The sequence below is a fragment of the Thalassophryne amazonica genome, chromosome 6 (genome assembly GCF_902500255.1).
Source record: "Thalassophryne amazonica chromosome 6, fThaAma1.1, whole genome shotgun sequence".
NCBI classification, from domain to species: Eukaryota; Metazoa; Chordata; class Actinopteri; order Batrachoidiformes; family Batrachoididae; genus Thalassophryne; species Thalassophryne amazonica.
In genome coordinates this window covers 100,758,147-100,777,598 of record NC_047108.1, presented here as the reverse complement: position 1 = coordinate 100,777,598, position 19,452 = coordinate 100,758,147, and the positions used below count along the sequence as shown (strand labels likewise).

Genomic DNA, 19,452 nt, shown 5'->3' with positions numbered 1-19,452 from the left:
GTAATATTTAATTGAAACAAGCTTGGATTCAATTTGCAGACAGAAGTTCCTAGTAGATTTAACATGGTGCAATCCTGTGAACATCCTTGAGGAATGTTTATGTTTAAACGGTGTTAAAATGAGTGAAAAGTTGTTAAATATCAAAAATTTGTAAATAAATGTAATTGGGTTGTATTCCTTTTCTTATTTATTTTGTAATGATCAAGATCGTACTATTTGGTTCGCTTATATATATATATATATATATATATATATATATATATATATATATATATATATATATATATGAATATACAGTGAGGAAAATAAGTATTTAAACACCCTGCGATTTTGCAAGTTCTCCCACTTTGAAATCATGGAGGGGTCTGAAATTTTCATCTTAGGTGCATGTCCACTGTGAGAAACATAATCTAAAAAAAAAAACCTAATCCGGAAATCATAATGTATGATTTTTTTAATAATTTATTTGTATGTTACTGCTGAAAATAAGTATTTGAACACCTGTGAAAATCAATGTTAATATTTGGTACAGTAGCCTTTGTTTGCAATTACAGAGGTCAAACGTTTCCTGTAGTTTTTCACCAGGTTTGCACACACTGCAGCAGGGATTTTGGTCCACTCCTCCATACAGATCTTCTCTAGAGCTTTCAGGTTTGGAGTTTCAGCTCCCTCCAAAGATTTTCTTTTGAGTTCAGGTCTGGAGACTGGCCAGGCCACTCCAGGACCGTGAAATGCTTCTTACGAAGCCCCTCCTTAGTTTCCCTGGCTGTGTGTTTGGGGTCATTGTCATGCTGGAAGACCCAGCCATGACCCATCTTCAGTGCTCTTACTGAGGGAAGGAGGTTGTTTGCCAAAATCTCACAATACCTGACCCCATCCATCCTCCCTTCAATACGGTGCAGTCGTCCTGTCCCCTTTGCAGAAGAGCACCCCCAGAGTATGATGTTTCCACCCCCATGCTTCACGGTTGGGATGGTTTTCTTTGGGTTGTTCTCATCCTCTAAACATGATAAGTGGAGCTGATTCCAAAAAGCTCTATTCTGGTCTCATCTGACCACATGACCTTCTCCCATGCCTCTTCTGGATCATCCAGATGGTCACTGGTGAACTTCAAACAGGCCTGGACATGTGCTGGCTTGCTGCCCTGCAAGATTTTAAACCATGACAGCATCATGTGTTACTAATGTAACACATGATGCTATGTAGTTCTGAGCTTTCTCAGAATCATCCTTACCCCACAAAGTGAGATCTTGCATGGAATCCCAGACCGAGGGAGATTGACCGTCATCTTGTGTTTCTTCCACTTTCTAATAAATAATCATAACAGTTGTTGTCTTCTACCAAGCTGCTTGCCTGTTGTCCTGTAGTCCATCCCAGCCTTGTGCAGGTCTACAGTTTTGTCTCTGGTGTCCTTAGACAGCTCTTTGGTCTTGGCTATGGTGGACAGGTTGGAGTGTGATTGATTGAGTGTGAACTTGGAAAATCGCAGTGTCAAATACTTATTTTCCTCACTGTATATACACAGTACACTTATGATTAATGACTATATATGGTGGGTTCTGAGAGAGAGTATTTTTTAATGAAATTCACTAATATATGGAAAAAAAATCAGCACCTTATCTCGTAATTTTAACTCACTATCTAGTAATTATGAGAAAATATCTCTGAATGAGAAAGTATCTCATAATTGCAAGATCATGATCTCATAATGACAGAAGATTTCATAATGATAATAAAATATCTAATAATTATGAGAAAATATCTCTGAATGAGAAAATGTCTCATGATTGTGAGATCATGATCTCATATTAATAGGACATGATCTCATAATGATGAGAAATAATTGAATCATTATGAGATCTATTATCAGAATTATTATGAGATCATGATCTCATAATTTCAAGATCTTTATCATAAGATAGTACAACATAATTGTGAGATAAGGCATACAGGTTTTTTGTGAATGCATTGTGCTTCTGTACTACTGGAATCCCTCATTTCTAAAGTATCACACTGAAGGATTAATTGAAGATTGTCTGAGTGAATCTTAACCAGCACACTGTATTTACTGAACTGAAGCTTGCTTTTTGTCCATAACCCTGCCTTTACGTTTTGTGTGACGAAACATAATATGTAACATTTTGTATGACGTCCTTTGGTGTTTTTACCTCCCTCTTCATCATCTTTCTTGCAGGCACGTGGCTCAGGCTCATCATTAATCTCTGCCATTCAGCTGCCTGTGTTGCACCCATGGAGCCAAAATGTGCCTCTGTGTATTGTTAATGTGTGCTTTGTATTTTGTTTGTACAACATGACTTACTGCATGAAATCTCATATGTATATATGTATAGCTCATGTTTGCTCTTCTCTCTTATGTCTTCTGTCATCATCACCTCTCTCTGTCTCTGTCTGTCTCTCCTCCACCTGTGCGGCTCAGTCATTGCTTGTCCCAGGCAAAAGCCCCAGTAAATACGGACGTCGTGGCAGTGCCATAGGGATAGGAACAGTAGAAGAGGTTCATGTCTTATTCTAACTACTCCTGTTTTCTGATTTTCTGTATGGCTTCACTGCCTCACAGCCATTCACTTTTCTGTGCACATTTTATATCAACACACACTGTGTAATATAATATGTTGCAAAAAGAGCTAAATCAGAATATGCATTAAACATGATATGAACACGCACATCCACATGTACACATTAAATGAGATGACAGTTACAAATTTTGTAATACACAGTAAACAAAAAAGGCAGTGTAGAAATTTTTGCAAGGATAAGCTTAATTTTTGACCCCCTGTAAGAAACAAAATTTACCTTTGTCATAATTTTGCTGTTTTTACCCAATAACTCCATAACTGTGTTGTTTTGTTTTGGAATCCTTATAATCAGTCAAATAATTATATGGTATATGTTTCAACATGATTGGAGCTTTTTAAATGTTGACCTCTGTGTAATCTTTAATTGACCTCTATCTGGTTATAACTACCACCCTACAACCCCAATTCCAATGAAGTTGGGACGTTGTGTAAAATGTAAATAAAAACAGAATTCAATGATTTGCAAATCCCTTCAAACTATATTCAATTGAATACACCCCAAAGACAAGATATTTAATGTTCAAACTGATAAACTTTGTTTTTGTGCAAATATTTGCTCATTTTGAAATGGATGCCTGTTGGGCTGGACCAAATGGATACTAAGGACCTGATTTACTAGAGGTTTGCATGCGTAGAAATGTGTGCAAACTCTATCACCTGCAAACAAATATTTTGGCCATTGAGGACTGCGTCTTTCCATTGAGCAAAATAGAATATATTGTCCATTTAATAAGTTTGTCTTAGTGAAATATGGGGGTGGGTGGAGAACATGTAAATAGTTTTATTTAGCACACGCCATGCAATTTATCAAGCCCATAAGAAATTTAGAGTCATAATTGCATGTGTGTCCTGTACTACAAGTTTGAAAGCATGGTGCTAACTGTTGCAAGTTTGCAGACACTCATAAAACTACATGAATGTTCCTTGAGCTGTTTTGGATGTGCATTTCTTTGTGTTCATCTTCTTTCACACAGAAAACACCATGATTAAACATTAATTTTGTATTGGCCAATTTATAAGAAACTACACATTCACAGTAGAGATGCACAGATCACAATGTCATCCAAACCTGCTACAAAAACAAATCATCCACCCAGCCCCCTCCCAATCGTCAATACAATTATTATAATTCTCAATTGATTATTGAAGCCCTAGTCACACCAAGAAAAAAACTACGCTGTGCAGAAGCCTCTTGCTGCAGTTAGACATACTTAGTCCAGCTCCAGAGCTGTTCACAGTGCTGCTACCTACAGGACACAGCAGCACCAGCTGCCCACATATGCACCACTGTGGCACCTCTATGGTACCATTGTGGCATGCTTCTTCGATCCACCTGTGACCCACCCACAGTTGATCACAATGCTATTTTTTATTACTTGGCCCATCTGACCTGCAGATTATCCACAGTATCCATGAAACAATCTGTGATCCTCGCATCTCTAATACAGACACAAAGGAATAGACACAGAGTTTATTTACAGGAGGGCACATTAAATGAATAAATTCAAAATAATCTTTCTTCATGGGGCTGAATCTAGGCTTGTGTTGTGTAATGGGAGCCAAACCATTTTCAAGGCACATTCTTTTTTGATGTGTTCAGTAACGCTTTTGGTTAAAAGATGTGTTTGTCTTATTTTCTGCACACCTGCAAGAGAGCTGATTGAATTTAATTTTGCGCTTATGGTCAGTCATGTTAACAAACAGTGTCACGGTACACTTATTCTTAGGAAATCATCTGCATACATTCACCAGCCCCACTTACAAAATTTTACAATGCACATGCATTTTAGCATTTGTTAGATGGGATCTAGTAAATCAGGACCCAAGAGTCAGCTCAACAGTGTTTTTTTGTTTTTTTTACTGTGTAGACTAACATCTGTAAATTATTTAATGTGCGAACATAAGCAGAGTTGTGATGTACAACACATCAACTGTAAAATATGTGAAAATATTGCAGAAATATGTTTTCAGTCTGATCTGCTTTAATACACAATACAGTTGTATGCAGAAGTTTGGGCACCCCTGATAATTTTCATGATTTTCCTTTATAAATCATTGGTTGTCTGGATCAGAAATTTCAGTTAAATATATCATATAGCAGACAAACACATTGATATTTGAGAAGTGAAATAAAGTTTCTAGTATTTACAGAAAGTGTGCAATAATTATTTAAACAAAATTGGGCAGATGCATAAATTTGGGCACCCTTGTCATTTTATTGATTTGAATACATGTAGAACTAATTACTGGAACACAAAATTGGTTTGGTAAGCTCATTGACCCTTGACCTCCTTACACAGGTGAATCCAATCACTTATCATCATTTAAGGAGGCCATTTACAAATGTTTTTCCTCTTTGCATCTATTCTAAGGAGTGGCAACATGGGAGCCTCTGAACACCTCTCAAATGACCTGAAAACAAAGATTGTTCAACATCATAGTTTAGGTGAAGGATAGAACTAGCTATCTCTGAGATTTCAGCTGTCAATTTCCACTGTGAGGAACATAGTGAGGAAATGGAAGATTGCAGGCACAGTACTAGTTAAGACCCAAAGTGGCAGGCCAAGAAAAATCTCACATAAGCTGAAGCGAAGGATGGTGAGAACAGTCATAGTCAACCCACAGACCTGCTCCAAAGACCTACAACATCATCTTGCTGCAGATAGTGTCTCTGTGCATCGTTCACCTATACAGCACACTTTACACAAATGGATGCTGTATGATGCTGTAATGCAGAGGAAGCCTTTCTGCATACACGCCACAAACAGAGTCGCTAGAGCTATGCTAAAGCACATTTGGACAAGCCAGCTTCATTTTGGAATAAGGTGCTGTGAACTGATGAAACTAAAATTGAGTTATTTGGACATAACAAGGGGCAATATGCATGGCAGAAAAAGAACACAACATTCCAAGAAAAACACTTGCTACCTACAGGAAAATTTGGAGGTGGTTCTATCGTGCTGTGTGGCTGTGTGGCCAGTGCAGGTACTGGGAATCTTGTTAAAGTTGAACGTCACATGGATTCCAGTCAATATCAGCAGATTCTTGAGAACAATGTTCATGAATCAGTGACAAAGTAGAAGTTGCGCCAGGGATGGATCTTTCAACAAGACAACGACACTAAACACAGCTCAAAATCTACTAAGGCATTCATGCAGAGGAACAAGTACAACGTTCTGGAATGGCCATCTCAGTCTCCAGACCTGAATATCATTTAAAATCTGTGGTGTGATTTTAAGTGGGCTGTCCATGCCCGGAAACCAACAAACCTGAGATGTTTTGTAAAGAAGAATGGTCCAAAATACTTTCAACCAGAATCCAGACTCTCATTGGAAGCTACAGAAAGCATTTAGAGGCTGTTATTTCTGCAAAAGGAGGATCTATTGAATATTGTGCCCAAATTTATACACCTGCCTAATTTTGTTTGAAAAAGTATTGCACACTTTCTGTAAATCCTATAAACTTCATTTGACTTATAAAATATTGTCTGCTATATGATATATTTAACTGAAATTTCTGATCCAGACAATCAATGATTTATAAAGAAAAATCATGAAAATTATCAGGGGTGCCCAAACTTTTGCATACAACTGTATATTCACCTTTATAATCCCTTGTAAGACTTACTATTCTTTATTTTAATTCCAGTGTGGTTGTTTCAAAATGAGGACTATTATGTACTGATTCCAGACACTTTTAGCAGAATTTTAAAATATATATATTGCTTGTCTTTGAATCTCTATTTTCTAAAAAAAAAAAAAAAAAAAAAAAAAAAGGGCTTAAAAGGAGAGGTTGGGTGAACAAAGTGTTTCAGAGAAATCACATTTAGTGTTTGTCCCTGAAGCCTTTAAATCCATCTTTCATTCTCTTTATCAGCACTGTCTTTACACTTGGCTTTAAGCATGTAAAGTGCAGATTTTTAACTTTATTCCATCAGGCTAACGACTTTAATGCAGTAATGTCACTCTTTAGCCTCCTGAAACACAAATTAATCATATCTCAACATAACCTTTAATTAATGAATAAATATCATAAAAAGAACAATATAGTTCAAACTGAGGAGACATTACAAGTCTTTTGACACTGATGCTGTCTGTTTTTCACCACTTCCTTCTAGTCTTTGATAATTCCAGGAAAGAGCCCAACCAGGAAAAAGTCTGGTCCTTTCGGCTCCAGGCGAAGCAGCGCAATCGGAATTGAAAACATTCAGGAGGTCCATGAAAGGAGGTAAGATGGAGACATCACGATATTATAGGAAAGATTCTTGCACAACATCTCCATTACATTTTCTTATTTGAAACCTTAACGTGAACTCTGTCGGCGTTTTTGTACCTTTTGTCTAATGCAACAGTAGGGAAACTTCCCCAAATACCCAGAAGACCCCTGACAGTGGTCACGTCTCTCAAGATCCCAAATCTGACAACTCATCCAACCAGAGCTCTCCTGAAGTGCTCACAACTGCCAAAAACAGGTGTGCACAACAGACGGGTGACATCACACATGTGCATGCAACTGCCAGGTTATGTAGTTGTCTTCTCCCTCTGCAGCGCACTGAACCTATAAGACCTTTAAGATAGATAAAGTCAGATTTGTCAATGCCGGGGCTTTTGTAACCCAGGGCGTAGTTCTTATCTGTCTGGCAGGACGCCATCCATCCCCGAGGGCCACAACCTTTCCCGTTCCTCATCCAATGCCAGCAGCTTTGCCAGTGTGGTGGAGGAGAATGAGACGGAGGCCACAGAAGACTATGACACCGGCATGGTGAGTATATACTGTAGTGTTCAGAATAATAGTAGTGCTATGTGACTAAAAAGATTAATCCAGGTTTTGAGTATATTTCTTATTGTTACATGGGAAACAAGGTACCAGTAGATTCAGTAGATTCTCACAAATCCAACAAGACCAAGCATTCATGATATGCACACTCTTAAGGCTATGAAATTGGACTATTAGTAAAAAAAAAAGTAGAAAAGGGGGTGTTCACAATAATAGCAGTGTGGCATTCAGTCAGTGAGTTCATCAGTTTTGTGGAACAAACAGGTGTGAATCAGGTGTCCCCTATTTAAGGATGAAGCCAGCACCTGTTGGACATGCTTTTCTCTTTGAAAGCCTGAGGAAAATGGGACGTTCAAGACATTGTTCAGAAGAACAGCGTAGTTTGATTAAAAAGTTGATTGGAGAGGGGAAAACCTATACACAGGTGCAAAAGATTATAGGCTGTTCATCTAAAATGATCTCCAATGCTTTAAAATGGACAAAAAACCAGAGACGCGTGGAAGAAAATGGAAAACAACCATCAAAATGGATAGAAGAATAACCAGAATGGCAAAGGCTCACCCATTGATCAGCTCCAGGATGATCAAAGACAGTCTGGAGTTACCTGTAAGTGCTGTGACAGTTAGAAGACGCCTGTGTGAAGATAATTTATTTGCAAGAATCCCCCGCAGAGTCCCTCTGTTAAATAAAAGACATGTGCAGAAGAGGTTACAATTTGCCAAAGAACACATCAACTGGCCTAAAGAGAAATGGAGGAATATTTTGTGGACTGATGAGAGTAAAATTGTTCTTTTTGGGTTCAAGGGCCGCAGACAGTTTGTGAGACGACCCCCAAACTCTGAATTCAAGCCACAGTTCACAGTGAAGACAGTGAAGCATGGTGGTGCAAGCATCATGATATGGGCGTGTTTCTCCTACTATGGTGTTGGGCCTATATATTGCATACCAAGTATCATGGATCAGTTTGGATATGTCAAATACTTGAAGAGGTCATGTTGCCTTATGCTGAAGAGGACATGCCCTTGAAATGGGTGTTTCAACAAGACAATGACTCCAAGCACACTAGTAAAAGAGCAAAATCCTGGTTCCAAACCAACAAATTTAATGCCATGCAGATGTGAAGAAATCATGGAAAAACTGTGGTTATACAACTAAATACTAGTTTAGTGATTCACAGGATTGCTAAAAAAGCAGTTTGAACATAATAGTTTTGAGTTTGTAGCATCAACAGCAGATGCTACTATTATTGTGAACACCCCCTTTTCTACTTTTTTTTTTTACTAATAGCCCAATTTCATAGCCTTAAGAGTGTGCATATCATGAATGCTTGGTCTTGTTGGGTTTGTGATAATCTACTGAATCTACTGGTACCTTGTTTCCCACGTAACAATAAGAAATATACTCAAAACCTGGATTAATCTTTTTAGTCACATAGCACTACTATTATTCTGAACACTACTGTACAGCATGTGACAGCCCCGTGCAAACTTTTTAGGTAGGTTTATGTATGCACTCGTATGAAGAAAACATTTATATTTAAAATCAGAATCAGCTTTATTTCCAAGTGGGTTTTAACCAGCAGTGAATTTATATTGGTGTTATGATGCAAACAGAACAGACAGTATATAAATATGCAAAACAAACAAACAAACAATGGGAATCACTGCCAAAGGCCTAAATATCATAAAATACCATTTGGGGTAAAGCAAATATATATATATATATATATATATATATATATATATATATATATATATATATATATATATATATATATATATATATATATATATATATATATATAGGCAAGAATGTCCAAATAAAAGTGGAACAACAGTTGAGCAGGAATGTGCATAAATAGTAGTGCAGACTGTACAATCTGCATGGCTCCCCGTGAGTGTATATATATTTACTTATGTATATGCCAAGTCAGCAAATTGCAATATTTGAACAGAAATTTAAGTAACTCATAGTTCAAACATGATTTTTTTACTAAGTTGGTTGATTTGTGTTAACCAATTCCATGTTGAAGTATTTTCCCTAAACACAATAAATCTTCAAATAAATGAAAATATTTATCTGATCAGAAAACAACACCAGCATAGTGTTGCCAGTCAATGGAAACAAGCATTTATGCTTTTTTTGTGTTACCTAGTATATTTATGTACCCATTATTTAATACATTTTTATACTGTATTATTTTACACGTTTACATTTTATACGAATAAAAATCAATCAATCAATCAATCAACAACAGAACACTAACTTTAGTATGATGGATTAATATGCATTAAACAGTTCTGACCATGGTCTTCGATGCATTGATCAAGGACCCTGCGACAAGAAAGAGTAATTAATCCACCAACCTTCAGTTTATGGACAACCCACTTTGCCCCCTGAACAACTGCAGAAAAAAATAATAATAAAATTATGCATTAGCTTCTTCATGCACGCTCTTTTCATTTTGTTGTTTAAAATGAAAGATATAAATATATATCCTATATACCAAACCGGGAAGTAAATAATATTTAATAACCCTTCAAAATAAAGCTTGGTCTTTCTCAGACTGTGGGTTAAAAGAAAAAAAATTGCAAAAGTAAATAAATAAGTAAAATGAAAAGCATTGACATAATTACATAACTTGTGTCACCATGCTTGTTCTTTTATTATTTTAGTAACTGAACTTGAATCCGTTTGAGCAAATAGATTAATCAGACTCATCAGGTTTTACTCTGTCTGTTTTGTGAACGCTCTCCAGGAGAGTCTGTCATCTGCTGGGACGCCACACAAGCAAGAGTCATTAAACTACAACACGTGGCTGGAGGACGGTATCAGCAGCATCAGCACCACCAGTCGTGGAGGCTCTCCGGGTGAGATGGGAGGCACAGGGCCGGCAAGTTGTCACAAACCACAGGTTTACAAGATGTTGGTAAAACTCCCACAGAAATGAGGGCATGTTTCAGGGGAGTTTTGCAGAAACGCAGCTGTTAAATTAATTTTACAGACATGCTTACTGTTCTGCAAACACTGAGAAGTGATCAGGTTGTGACACATGTTCTATCACTCGCTGAAAAAACTGTAGCTCTCTCTTCCAGGTGCTGGTAAACCAGAACGAGGGAAGGCCACAGACATTCGTATAAAACTAGAACGACCGCATGATCATCAGTCCTCATCGGTAACTATTACGCATATTATCTACAGTCTGATTTCTCACAAACGTGATGTGCAACAATACAATCTCTCTTGTATTGTTTTTGATGTGTGCTTCTGCAGAACTGTTAGCTCCACTCACTTGGTTGTATCCTGGATCTCCATCTTAAGGTTAGATGTTTCTCTCATTTCAATTTCAATTTATTTTCATTTATATAGCACCAAATCACAACAGATTTGGCGCTATATAAATGATGCTTTCCTCTCATCATCTCCATCTCCTCTTTAAGGTTTTAAAATGTTTACAGATAGTTTATTTTTAGAATATGTTGCTACATGTGCATTGCTATTGATCACAATTAATAGGGCAATTAATATTTTCAATTTTTAAACATTATTACAAAATTGAAAATTAAAGATTTTTATTTATTTATTGTAATGAGCTTTTATGGCTAAGCAGTGTTGCTGTTTGTACATCTGAATCTGTCAGATATCAGAAATGAAGTAGAGTAAGTCTGGATTTTCAGGGTGCTATCTCACTGGGCTGCAACTGTTGGAGAATAGTTGAAGATGCGGATTTGTGACAAAACGCGTTAATGAGTGACACATTTTCAGTCGGTATCTCACTGAAATGACACATTTGTGAACAGTGTTCTGAGGGTGGCTGTGTGCTGCTGTAATATGCTGTTAGTATGTGAAAAGAGGCTGCGGAAATACCCCAGACTGTAGCCATGGAGAAAAAAAGGCACTGTAAACAATTGTCGTTATTCATTCGGCTGCTCCCGGTTTTGTTCGGGGTCGCCACAGCAGATACAGCCAGATCTGCATTGGTAATTGGCACAAGTCTTACGCCGGATGCCCTTCCTGATGCAACTCCAGTTTTACCTGGAGAAACACACACAGCCGCTGGTGTTCCAAAGAGGTCTCCCATCAAACTCCCTTTTAACAGGAAGAAACCTCCAGCAGAACCAGGCTCAGGGAGGGGCAGTCTTCTGCTGGGACTGGTTGGGGCTGAGGGAGAGAACCAGGAAAAAGACATGCTGTGGAGGGGAGCAGAGATCAATCACTAATGATTAAATGCAGAGTGGTGCATACAGAGCAAAAAGAGAAAGAAACACTCAGTGCATCATGGGAACCCCCCAGCAGTCTAAGTCTATAGCAGCATAACTAAGGGATGGTTCAGGGTCACCTGATCCAGCCCTAACTATAAGCTTTAGCAAAAAGGAAAGTTTTAAGCCTAATCTTAAAAGTAGAGAGGGTGTCTGTCTCCCTGATCTGAATTGGGAGCTGGTTCCACAGGAGAGGAGCCTGAAAGCTGAAGGCTCTGCCTCCCATTCTACTCTTACAAACCCTAGGAACTACAAGTAAGCCTGTAGTCTGAGAGCGAAGCACTCTATTGGGGTGATATGGTACTATGAGGTCCCTAAGATAAGATGGGACCTGATTATTCAAAACCTTATAAGTAAGAAGAAGAATTTTAAATTCTATTCTAGAATTAACAGGAAGCCAATGAAGAGAGGCCAATATGGGTGAGATATGCTCTCTCCTTCTAGTCCCCGTTAGTACTCTAGCTGCAGCATTTTGAATTAACTGAATGTTATGTGTCGGACGCGGTCGGAGCACCGACCCAGCGTTTGACAGGACCCAGCATGAAATAAGCAGAGCACGGTTCAAAAGATAACAGAATTTAATAATCATAATGAGTGCAGTAATAAACAACCAAAAATGTCCGCGGTCTGGTGAGGTGAAAACACGGCGCGCTCTCAGCAGCGCAAACGGTCCGGAGCCACAGCAGTTCGGACCCAGGGACCCCGCCGACACCCCCCAGGTGGCCGCGACAAACCGAGTCTGTGAAGAAAGAAAACGTGAGGTGAGTCCAACACTCTCCACACAGAGAGACACAGCTCAAAAGGTGCACACAATCAGCAAACACTTCCTGGCTTAAATATATATATCAGCTTCTCACCCTGCAGGCACGGAACAACTCAGTTCAAATCTCCACTGCAGCAGAAGCTGATTAGACAATTAGCATAACGTGACAGCTCAATAACACAAGGTGTGAGGGACACCAAATCCACTGTCATTACTTCATAAAAGTCACCAAAACCAAATTACCTCAGGAAGTGTGCTGAAGAGCGTGAGACCTCACCCAATCCTCCTTCACAGACTGTGGCGTCAAACCTGGAGCGGTCTCTGCGTCCGTAATGGTGAGATTGTTCTCCTGACGTTGATGTCACACGTCTGCTCACAAGGTCGAGTCTCTGGCAATCACACACTGCATTCAAGGTTTAAATGCAGCAATCTCTGATCAAGACAGAATACACCACAGCTGTGAGTCCTGATGACCTGCACGTGAAAACAAGCCTCAGGTGTTCAGGGTGAGGTCCTAATGCTCAGCCACTCAGTCCTGAATGCATACCACCTGGTGGGAGAAACAGAAAACAAAAACAAAGCCAGCCAAACACCCCAGCACACAACACTGAAGGCTTTTCAGGGAACTTTTAGGACAACCTGATAATAATGAATTACAGTAGTCCAGCCTAGAGGAAATAAATGCATGAATTAGTTTTTCAGCATCACTCTGAGACAAGACCTTTCTAATTTTAGAGATATTGCGTAAATGCAAAAAAGCAGTCCTACATATTTGTTTAATATGCGCTTTGAATGACATATCCTGATCAAAAATGACTCCAAGATTTCTCACAGTATTACTAGAGGTCAGGGTAATGCCATCCAGAGTAAGGATCTGGTTAGACACCATGTTTCTAAGATTTGTGGGGCCAAGTACAATAACCAGTTTTATCTGAGTTTAAAAGCAGGAAATTAGAGGTCATCCATGTCTTTATGTCTGTAAGACAATCCTGCAGTTTAGCTAATTGGTGTGTGTCCTCTGGCTTCATGGATAGATAAAGCTGGGTATCATCTGCGTAACAATGAAAATTTAAGCAATGCCGTCTAATAATACTGCCTAAGGGAAGCATGTATAAAGTGAATAAAATTGGTCCTAGCACAGAACCTTGTGAACTCCATAATTAACCTTAGTCTGTGAAGAAGATTCCCCATTTACATGAACAAATTGTAATCTATTAGATAAATATGATTCAAACCACCGCAGTGCAGTGCCTTTAATACCTATGGCATGCTCTAATCTCTGTAATAAAATTTTATGGTCAACAGTATCAAAAGCAGCACTGAGGTCTAACAGAACAAGCACAGAGATGAGTCCACTGTCTGAGGCCATAAGAAGATCATTTGTAACCTTCACTAATGCTGTTTCTGTACTATGATGAATTCTAAAACCTTACTGAAACTCTTCAAATAGACCATTCCTCTGCAGATGATCAGTTAGCTGTTTTACAACTACCCTTTCAAGAATTTTTGAGAGAAAAGGAAGGTTGGAGATTGGCCTATAATTAGCTAAGATAGCTGGGTCAAGTGAGGCTTTTTAAGTAATGGTTTAATTACTGCCACCTTAAAAGCCTGTGGTACATAGCCAACTAATAAAGATAGATTGATCATATTTAAGATCGAAGCATTAAATAATGGTAGGGCTTTCTTGAGCAGCCTGGTAGGAATGGGGTCTAATAGACATGTTGATGGTTTGGATGAAGTAACTAATGAAAATAACTCAGACAGAACAATCTGAGAGAAAGAGTCTAACCAAATACCGGCATCACTGAAAGCAGCCAAAGATAACGATACGTCTTTGGGATGGTTATGAGTAATTTTTTCTCTAATAGTTAAGATTTTATTAGCAAAAAAAGTCATGAAGTCATTACTAGTTAAAGTTAAAGGAATACTCAGCTCAATAGAGCTCTGACTCTTTGTCAGCCTGGCTACACTGCTGAAAAGAAACCTGGGGTTGTTCTTATTTTCTTCAGTTAGTGATGAGTAGTAAGATGTCCTAGCTTTACGGAGGGCTTTTTTATAGAGCAACAGACTCTTTTTCCAGGCTAAGTGAAGATCTTCTAAATTAGTGAGACGCCATTTCCTCTCCAACTTACGGGTTATCTGCTTTAAGCTGCGAGTTTGTGAGTTATACCACAGAGTCAGGCACTTCTGATTTAAAGCTCTCTTTTCAGAGGAGCTACAGCATCCAAAGTTGTCTTCAATGAGGATGTAAAACTATTGATGAGATACTCTATCTCACTCACAGAGTTTAGGTAGCTACTCTGCACTGTGTTGGTATATGGCATTAGAGAACATAAAGAAGGAATCATATCCTTAAACCTAGTTACAGCGCTTTCTGAAAGACTTCTAGTGTAATGAAACTTATTCCCCACTGCTGGGTAGTCCATCAGAGTAAATGTAAATGTTATTAAGAAATGATCAGACAGAAGGGAGTTTTCAGGGAATACTGTTAAGTCTTCAATTTCCATACCATAAGTCAGAACAAGATCTAAGATATGATTAAAGTGGTGGGTGGACTCATTTACATTTTGAGCAAAGCCAATTGAGTCTAATAATAGATTAAATGCAGTGTTGAGGCAGTCATTCTCAGCATCTGTGTGGATGTTAATATCGCCCACTATAATTATCTTATCTGAGCTAAGCACTAAGTCAGACAAAAGGTCTGAAAATTCACAGAGAAACTCACAGTAACGACCAGGAGGACGATAGATAACAACAAATAAAACTGTTTTTGGGACTTCCAATTTGGATGGACAAGACTAAGAGTCAAGCTTTCAAATGAATTAAAGCTCTGTCTGGGTTTTTGATTAATTAATAAGCTGGAATGGAAGATTGCTGCTAATCCTCCGCCTCGGCCCGTGCTACGAGCATTCTGACAGTTAGTGTGACTCGGGGGTGTTGACTCATTTAAACTAACATATTCATCCTGCTGTAACCAGGTTTCTGTAAGGCAGAATAAATCAATATGTTGATCAATAATTATATCATTTACTAACAGGGACTTAGAAGAGAGAGACCTAATGTTTAATAGACCACATTTAACTGTTTTAGTCTGTGGTGCAGTTGAAGGTGCTATATTATTTTTTCTTTTTGAATTTTTATGCTTAAATAGATTTTTGCTGGTTATTGGTGGTCTGCGAGCAGGCACCGTCTCTACGGGGATGGGGTAATGAGGGGATGGCAGGGGGAGAGAAGCTGCAGAGAGGTGTGTAAGACTACAACTCTTTTGCGTGTCAAAGGTCTAAACAAATAGTCTTTTAAGCAGTAATCTCAGTGCTTGTCAAAATACCAAAAGGTGCTGTGTTTTGCTCTGCACTGCAAAGCGTAATTTACAGTTATGGAAATGTATTAATGTGAAAGATGTGCAGCCGAGCTTTGAGCAGATTTCTCTGTCATTCCCAAAGCATTCCCATAAGTTGCAATCCTACTGGGAGACGAGTGTTGCCATCTGCTATGGCAGAGCTTGAGGAAGAGGAGAAAGCTGCTGGATCTGGGCCAGTTTGTTGCTTAGTGAGGCCAACGTGTACAGAAACATGGAGGAGTCCAGAGGAGATGATGCGCAGAAAGAGGCCAGCATTTAGGCAGTGTTGTTTCCTTTCAGTCTTTCCTTTGCCTGTTCACACAACTGGTGCAGCGTTACATGTTCACTTTTTTCTCTGCACATTAAATACAGTAGTTGTGGGGATTTATTTTGGACATGCTGGTTGCGCAGGGTAAAGACAGTGCCGCCAGCTCTGATGAGAGCATGCTGATGAGATAATGATTTAGCCAAATCAGCAAAGGCTTTGGCTCTATAATATGTAATGAATACCTAATACCAAATATTCAGCATTAAAAGGGAGAAAAACATTCAGTGCGATTGAGAATTCTCACGCTAGCCCCTGACATGTATTTTTATTTTTTCTGGGTAAAGTGATTGTAATTTCTCTTTTAGTAATAAGTTTCATAAACTCAAATGTAACTATCCTTGAACTGCAACAGCACATTTCCTCTAAAAATGACTTTATTCTTCTATCTGAAAAGCCACAATATTAGATGCTGTGGTGGGCACAGTTCAGCTAATCAGCTAATGGCTAATTAGCCAAGCTAACTTTTTACGTCCACCAAGGATGTAATAAAATCATCGGCATTTATTTATTTGTCTGGCTGGCTGTCTGTTAACAAGATTATATCAAAACTGGAAGGCTCCACTGAATTTTAGAGTGGATCCGAATTCTGGATCAAGATTTTACTTTATATACGCTTTGAAGGATTACTTCAAAACTATTTCACAGATTCTCACCAAATTTGCACCACAGATAGATATTAGGGCATGGAAGACTCCACTGAATTTTGGAGGTGGTCCGATCCGGATTGGTGGACATCAGAAATCTCTGATTGCTATTGATTGTTTTTGAATTAGCTTTTGGAACCATTAGCAGACCAGTTGGCTTCCACAAAATTTATTTCAGCTAACTTTAAGTCAGCTAACATTTTTTTAAATAAATTGTAATGGTCAAAAACATTTGTAAAGCCTAAAACAATAGATGTTTGTTCTTGTTGGAGATTATAAACTAAATCCCATAAGCAAAATTGATCAGTCACACAAGGCAACAAGCATAACCTCAAATTATTTTTCATGTACAGTTTTAGATTTCTAATTCACGTAATACTTTCCATACAGTAAGTTGAGAGGTGACTGCTTTTTAATTTCATTTGTTCATTTCATTGTTATGTACATTTGATCATGATCTGATCTAAATGTGCAAAACCTTTTTGGGAAGCGCCATGTTTATACTTCACCTATTAAAATTTTATCTCTTTATGTCTGTTTTTCACAGTTTTAGAGAGAGAGAGAAGACAAGTCAAAGTAAAATTCATAGCCGTTAGCAAAAGCAGATTAGCGGATATGACAGCTAATGTTTAGGTTAGCTGTGCCCACCACTGATTAGATGTCTAAACACAACACTAAAATGACCAATGTACAGCAAATTAATTGACATGACCTTAAAACATACAATTGTATTTATAGGTTAGATTTAATTGACAACTTTAAAAAATTTATAAAAATTTGTGTGTCCTCCAGCCAATCATGTCACAGCAGTATTACATGACTTTAATAAAAAAGTCAAAATTGTATCTGTGTGTAAAATCTGCCATAAAGAGTAATGAATTTATCCAACAATATAAGTGCTTTGTCCATCTTATTGGTTTTTGGTGCTGAGGATGATTTCTACACAATGTTCTGCTGTTTTCTTTTTAATGTATGTTTTTATTTATTGATTTGGTTTGGTTACTGTTGGATTGACATTGTTCTGTACCTCTATGGTGACTACACTGGCATCCTGTCTTAGGGGTATACTGTACATGATGCTTTGAAATAAATGATCACGTTGTCATCTCTAAAACTTTCTATTTAAAGGATTCCATCTCTTTCAGTGTAGTAACGTTACAGTGCAATTAAAATAAATATGTGAATATTTATTTCCTTTAAAGTGAAAGTGTGACACTACTGATTTTTATGAATATATATATACATATATATATATATATATATATATATATATATATATATATATATATATATATATATATATTTAGATGGACTATTGTATAAAGTGTACTCCAAATTGGGACTGACCAACACCTTTGAAAATACTGCCAAGTTCATTGCCCTCACTTTAGATATTATTTTGAGATTTTTTTTACAAAAAAAAATGTTAAGACAGTTCTGTAAAAGGGAATGCATCTTGCTGATATTTTCAGTTGCCTTATCCTCAGAAAATGATGGTGTAAAGCAAATATTTAACCAGCAGGATTTGCAATGTAAAGAATGTTGTTGTTTTTAATGTACAGTAAATAAATGCCCTGAGAACTTTATGGACTATTTCTATCATACTGTGTTGCTTTTGATCTTTTCACTAAATGAAATTCTTTGGCTTAGCCATATTTTTGTCAGTATTCTGTGGTTTGCACACACAAGGATAATTAATCACCATGAAAATCCTGGCTGGGAAACACTTCTGTGCTGTCTTAAGGAAAAGGAGAGGACGCCCCATGAATAAATGAGTCTATGTGGCTGCTTGCTTGCCTTGTATTCCTGATTAGTGTTTAAACTAGTGTGCTAAAAAAAACAAAAATCATTTGGTATAATAGATTCAAAGGTTAATAAACCTAAATCAGGGCAGAATTGGGCATTTCAATTTCATTTTATTAGAATACATATCAACTACACACAGGTAAAACTACACAAATTCATTTTGCATCTTTCTTCCCAGTGAATTTTGCCTTTCCTCAGGGAAGTCTTATGGCTCCTACTCCGTTGTCTGGGTTTCCAATTGTCCTGGATCAAGAGTAGGATCCATGCTTTTAATGACTTCCTTAACCTGGCCGTCAAAAGTGCTTCAGTTTGCAGTGAATGTGCTGACCCTTTAGAGTAGGAAGTCATGCAAGTCAAAATACTCCTGGGTGTTGTGAAAGTGTAGGAACACGGACCCACAACAGGGGGCGCAAATGAACGGACAATGGAGGAAGTCAAATAACAACACTTTACTGTTGTGAAGAAGCACAACCAACACGGCGAATTACAATTGTAGACAAGTAGTCAATTCACAAAAAATGTGTCACGTGGGCAGGCTCGAAGATAAGAGACGTCCGTCCAAAGCAGAACCGGAACCACACGATTTCCTCCGCCACCGAACCCCGGGAATACTGGAGCCGCCAAGTCCCGAACACCCAGGTGGCCACTGCCTCCGCTTGTCGGATCTGGTACTGCTGGCGAGGAACAAAAACAGTTAGAGGTGGGTGCGTGTGCACCAGCAACACGTATGGTGGGAAAACCACCTCCACCTCTCCTCGAAAAAAGAAACAGAATATCTGCTGTCCAACACACACAAGCAACAGATATTCCTGTCAGGAAGTCAACACAGTCAGCTGAGAACGTTACCTCCTTGGTAGAGCGATATCTCGGCAAAGAGGTGGAGATGTCGTCCTGCTGATATACCACTGCTGATAGGATGATTGGTGACAGCTGTCGTAG

The 19,452-nt window shown here is 38.2% G+C and overlaps 1 protein-coding gene across 7 annotated transcripts in view; it reads left to right on the top strand.

The window, feature by feature from the left end:
• The window catches only part of rap1gap (RAP1 GTPase activating protein), a 72,642-nt gene extending 56,523 nt beyond the window's left edge, over positions 1-16,119 (top strand). For 2 of the 7 annotated variants that reach the window (XM_034172951.1, XM_034172952.1), the window contains exons 17-24: positions 2,438-2,515; positions 6,715-6,824; positions 6,949-7,068; positions 7,223-7,358; positions 10,132-10,243; positions 10,469-10,548; positions 10,647-10,694; positions 15,839-16,119. In XM_034172951.1, the coding sequence (XP_034028842.1) occupies positions 2,438-2,515; positions 6,715-6,824; positions 6,949-7,068; positions 7,223-7,358; positions 10,132-10,243; positions 10,469-10,548; positions 10,647-10,655 (645 nt within the window). In that variant the 3' untranslated portion in view covers positions 10,656-10,694; positions 15,839-16,119. Of the gene's footprint in view, positions 1-2,437; positions 2,516-6,714; positions 6,825-6,948; positions 7,069-7,222; positions 7,359-10,131; positions 10,288-10,468; positions 10,549-10,646; positions 10,695-15,838 lie in introns of all 7 variants that reach the window. The other 5 variants (XR_004561372.1, XR_004561370.1, XM_034172950.1 and 2 more) reach the window with 5 other exon arrangements.
• Positions 16,120-19,452: the final 3,333 nt, after the last annotated feature.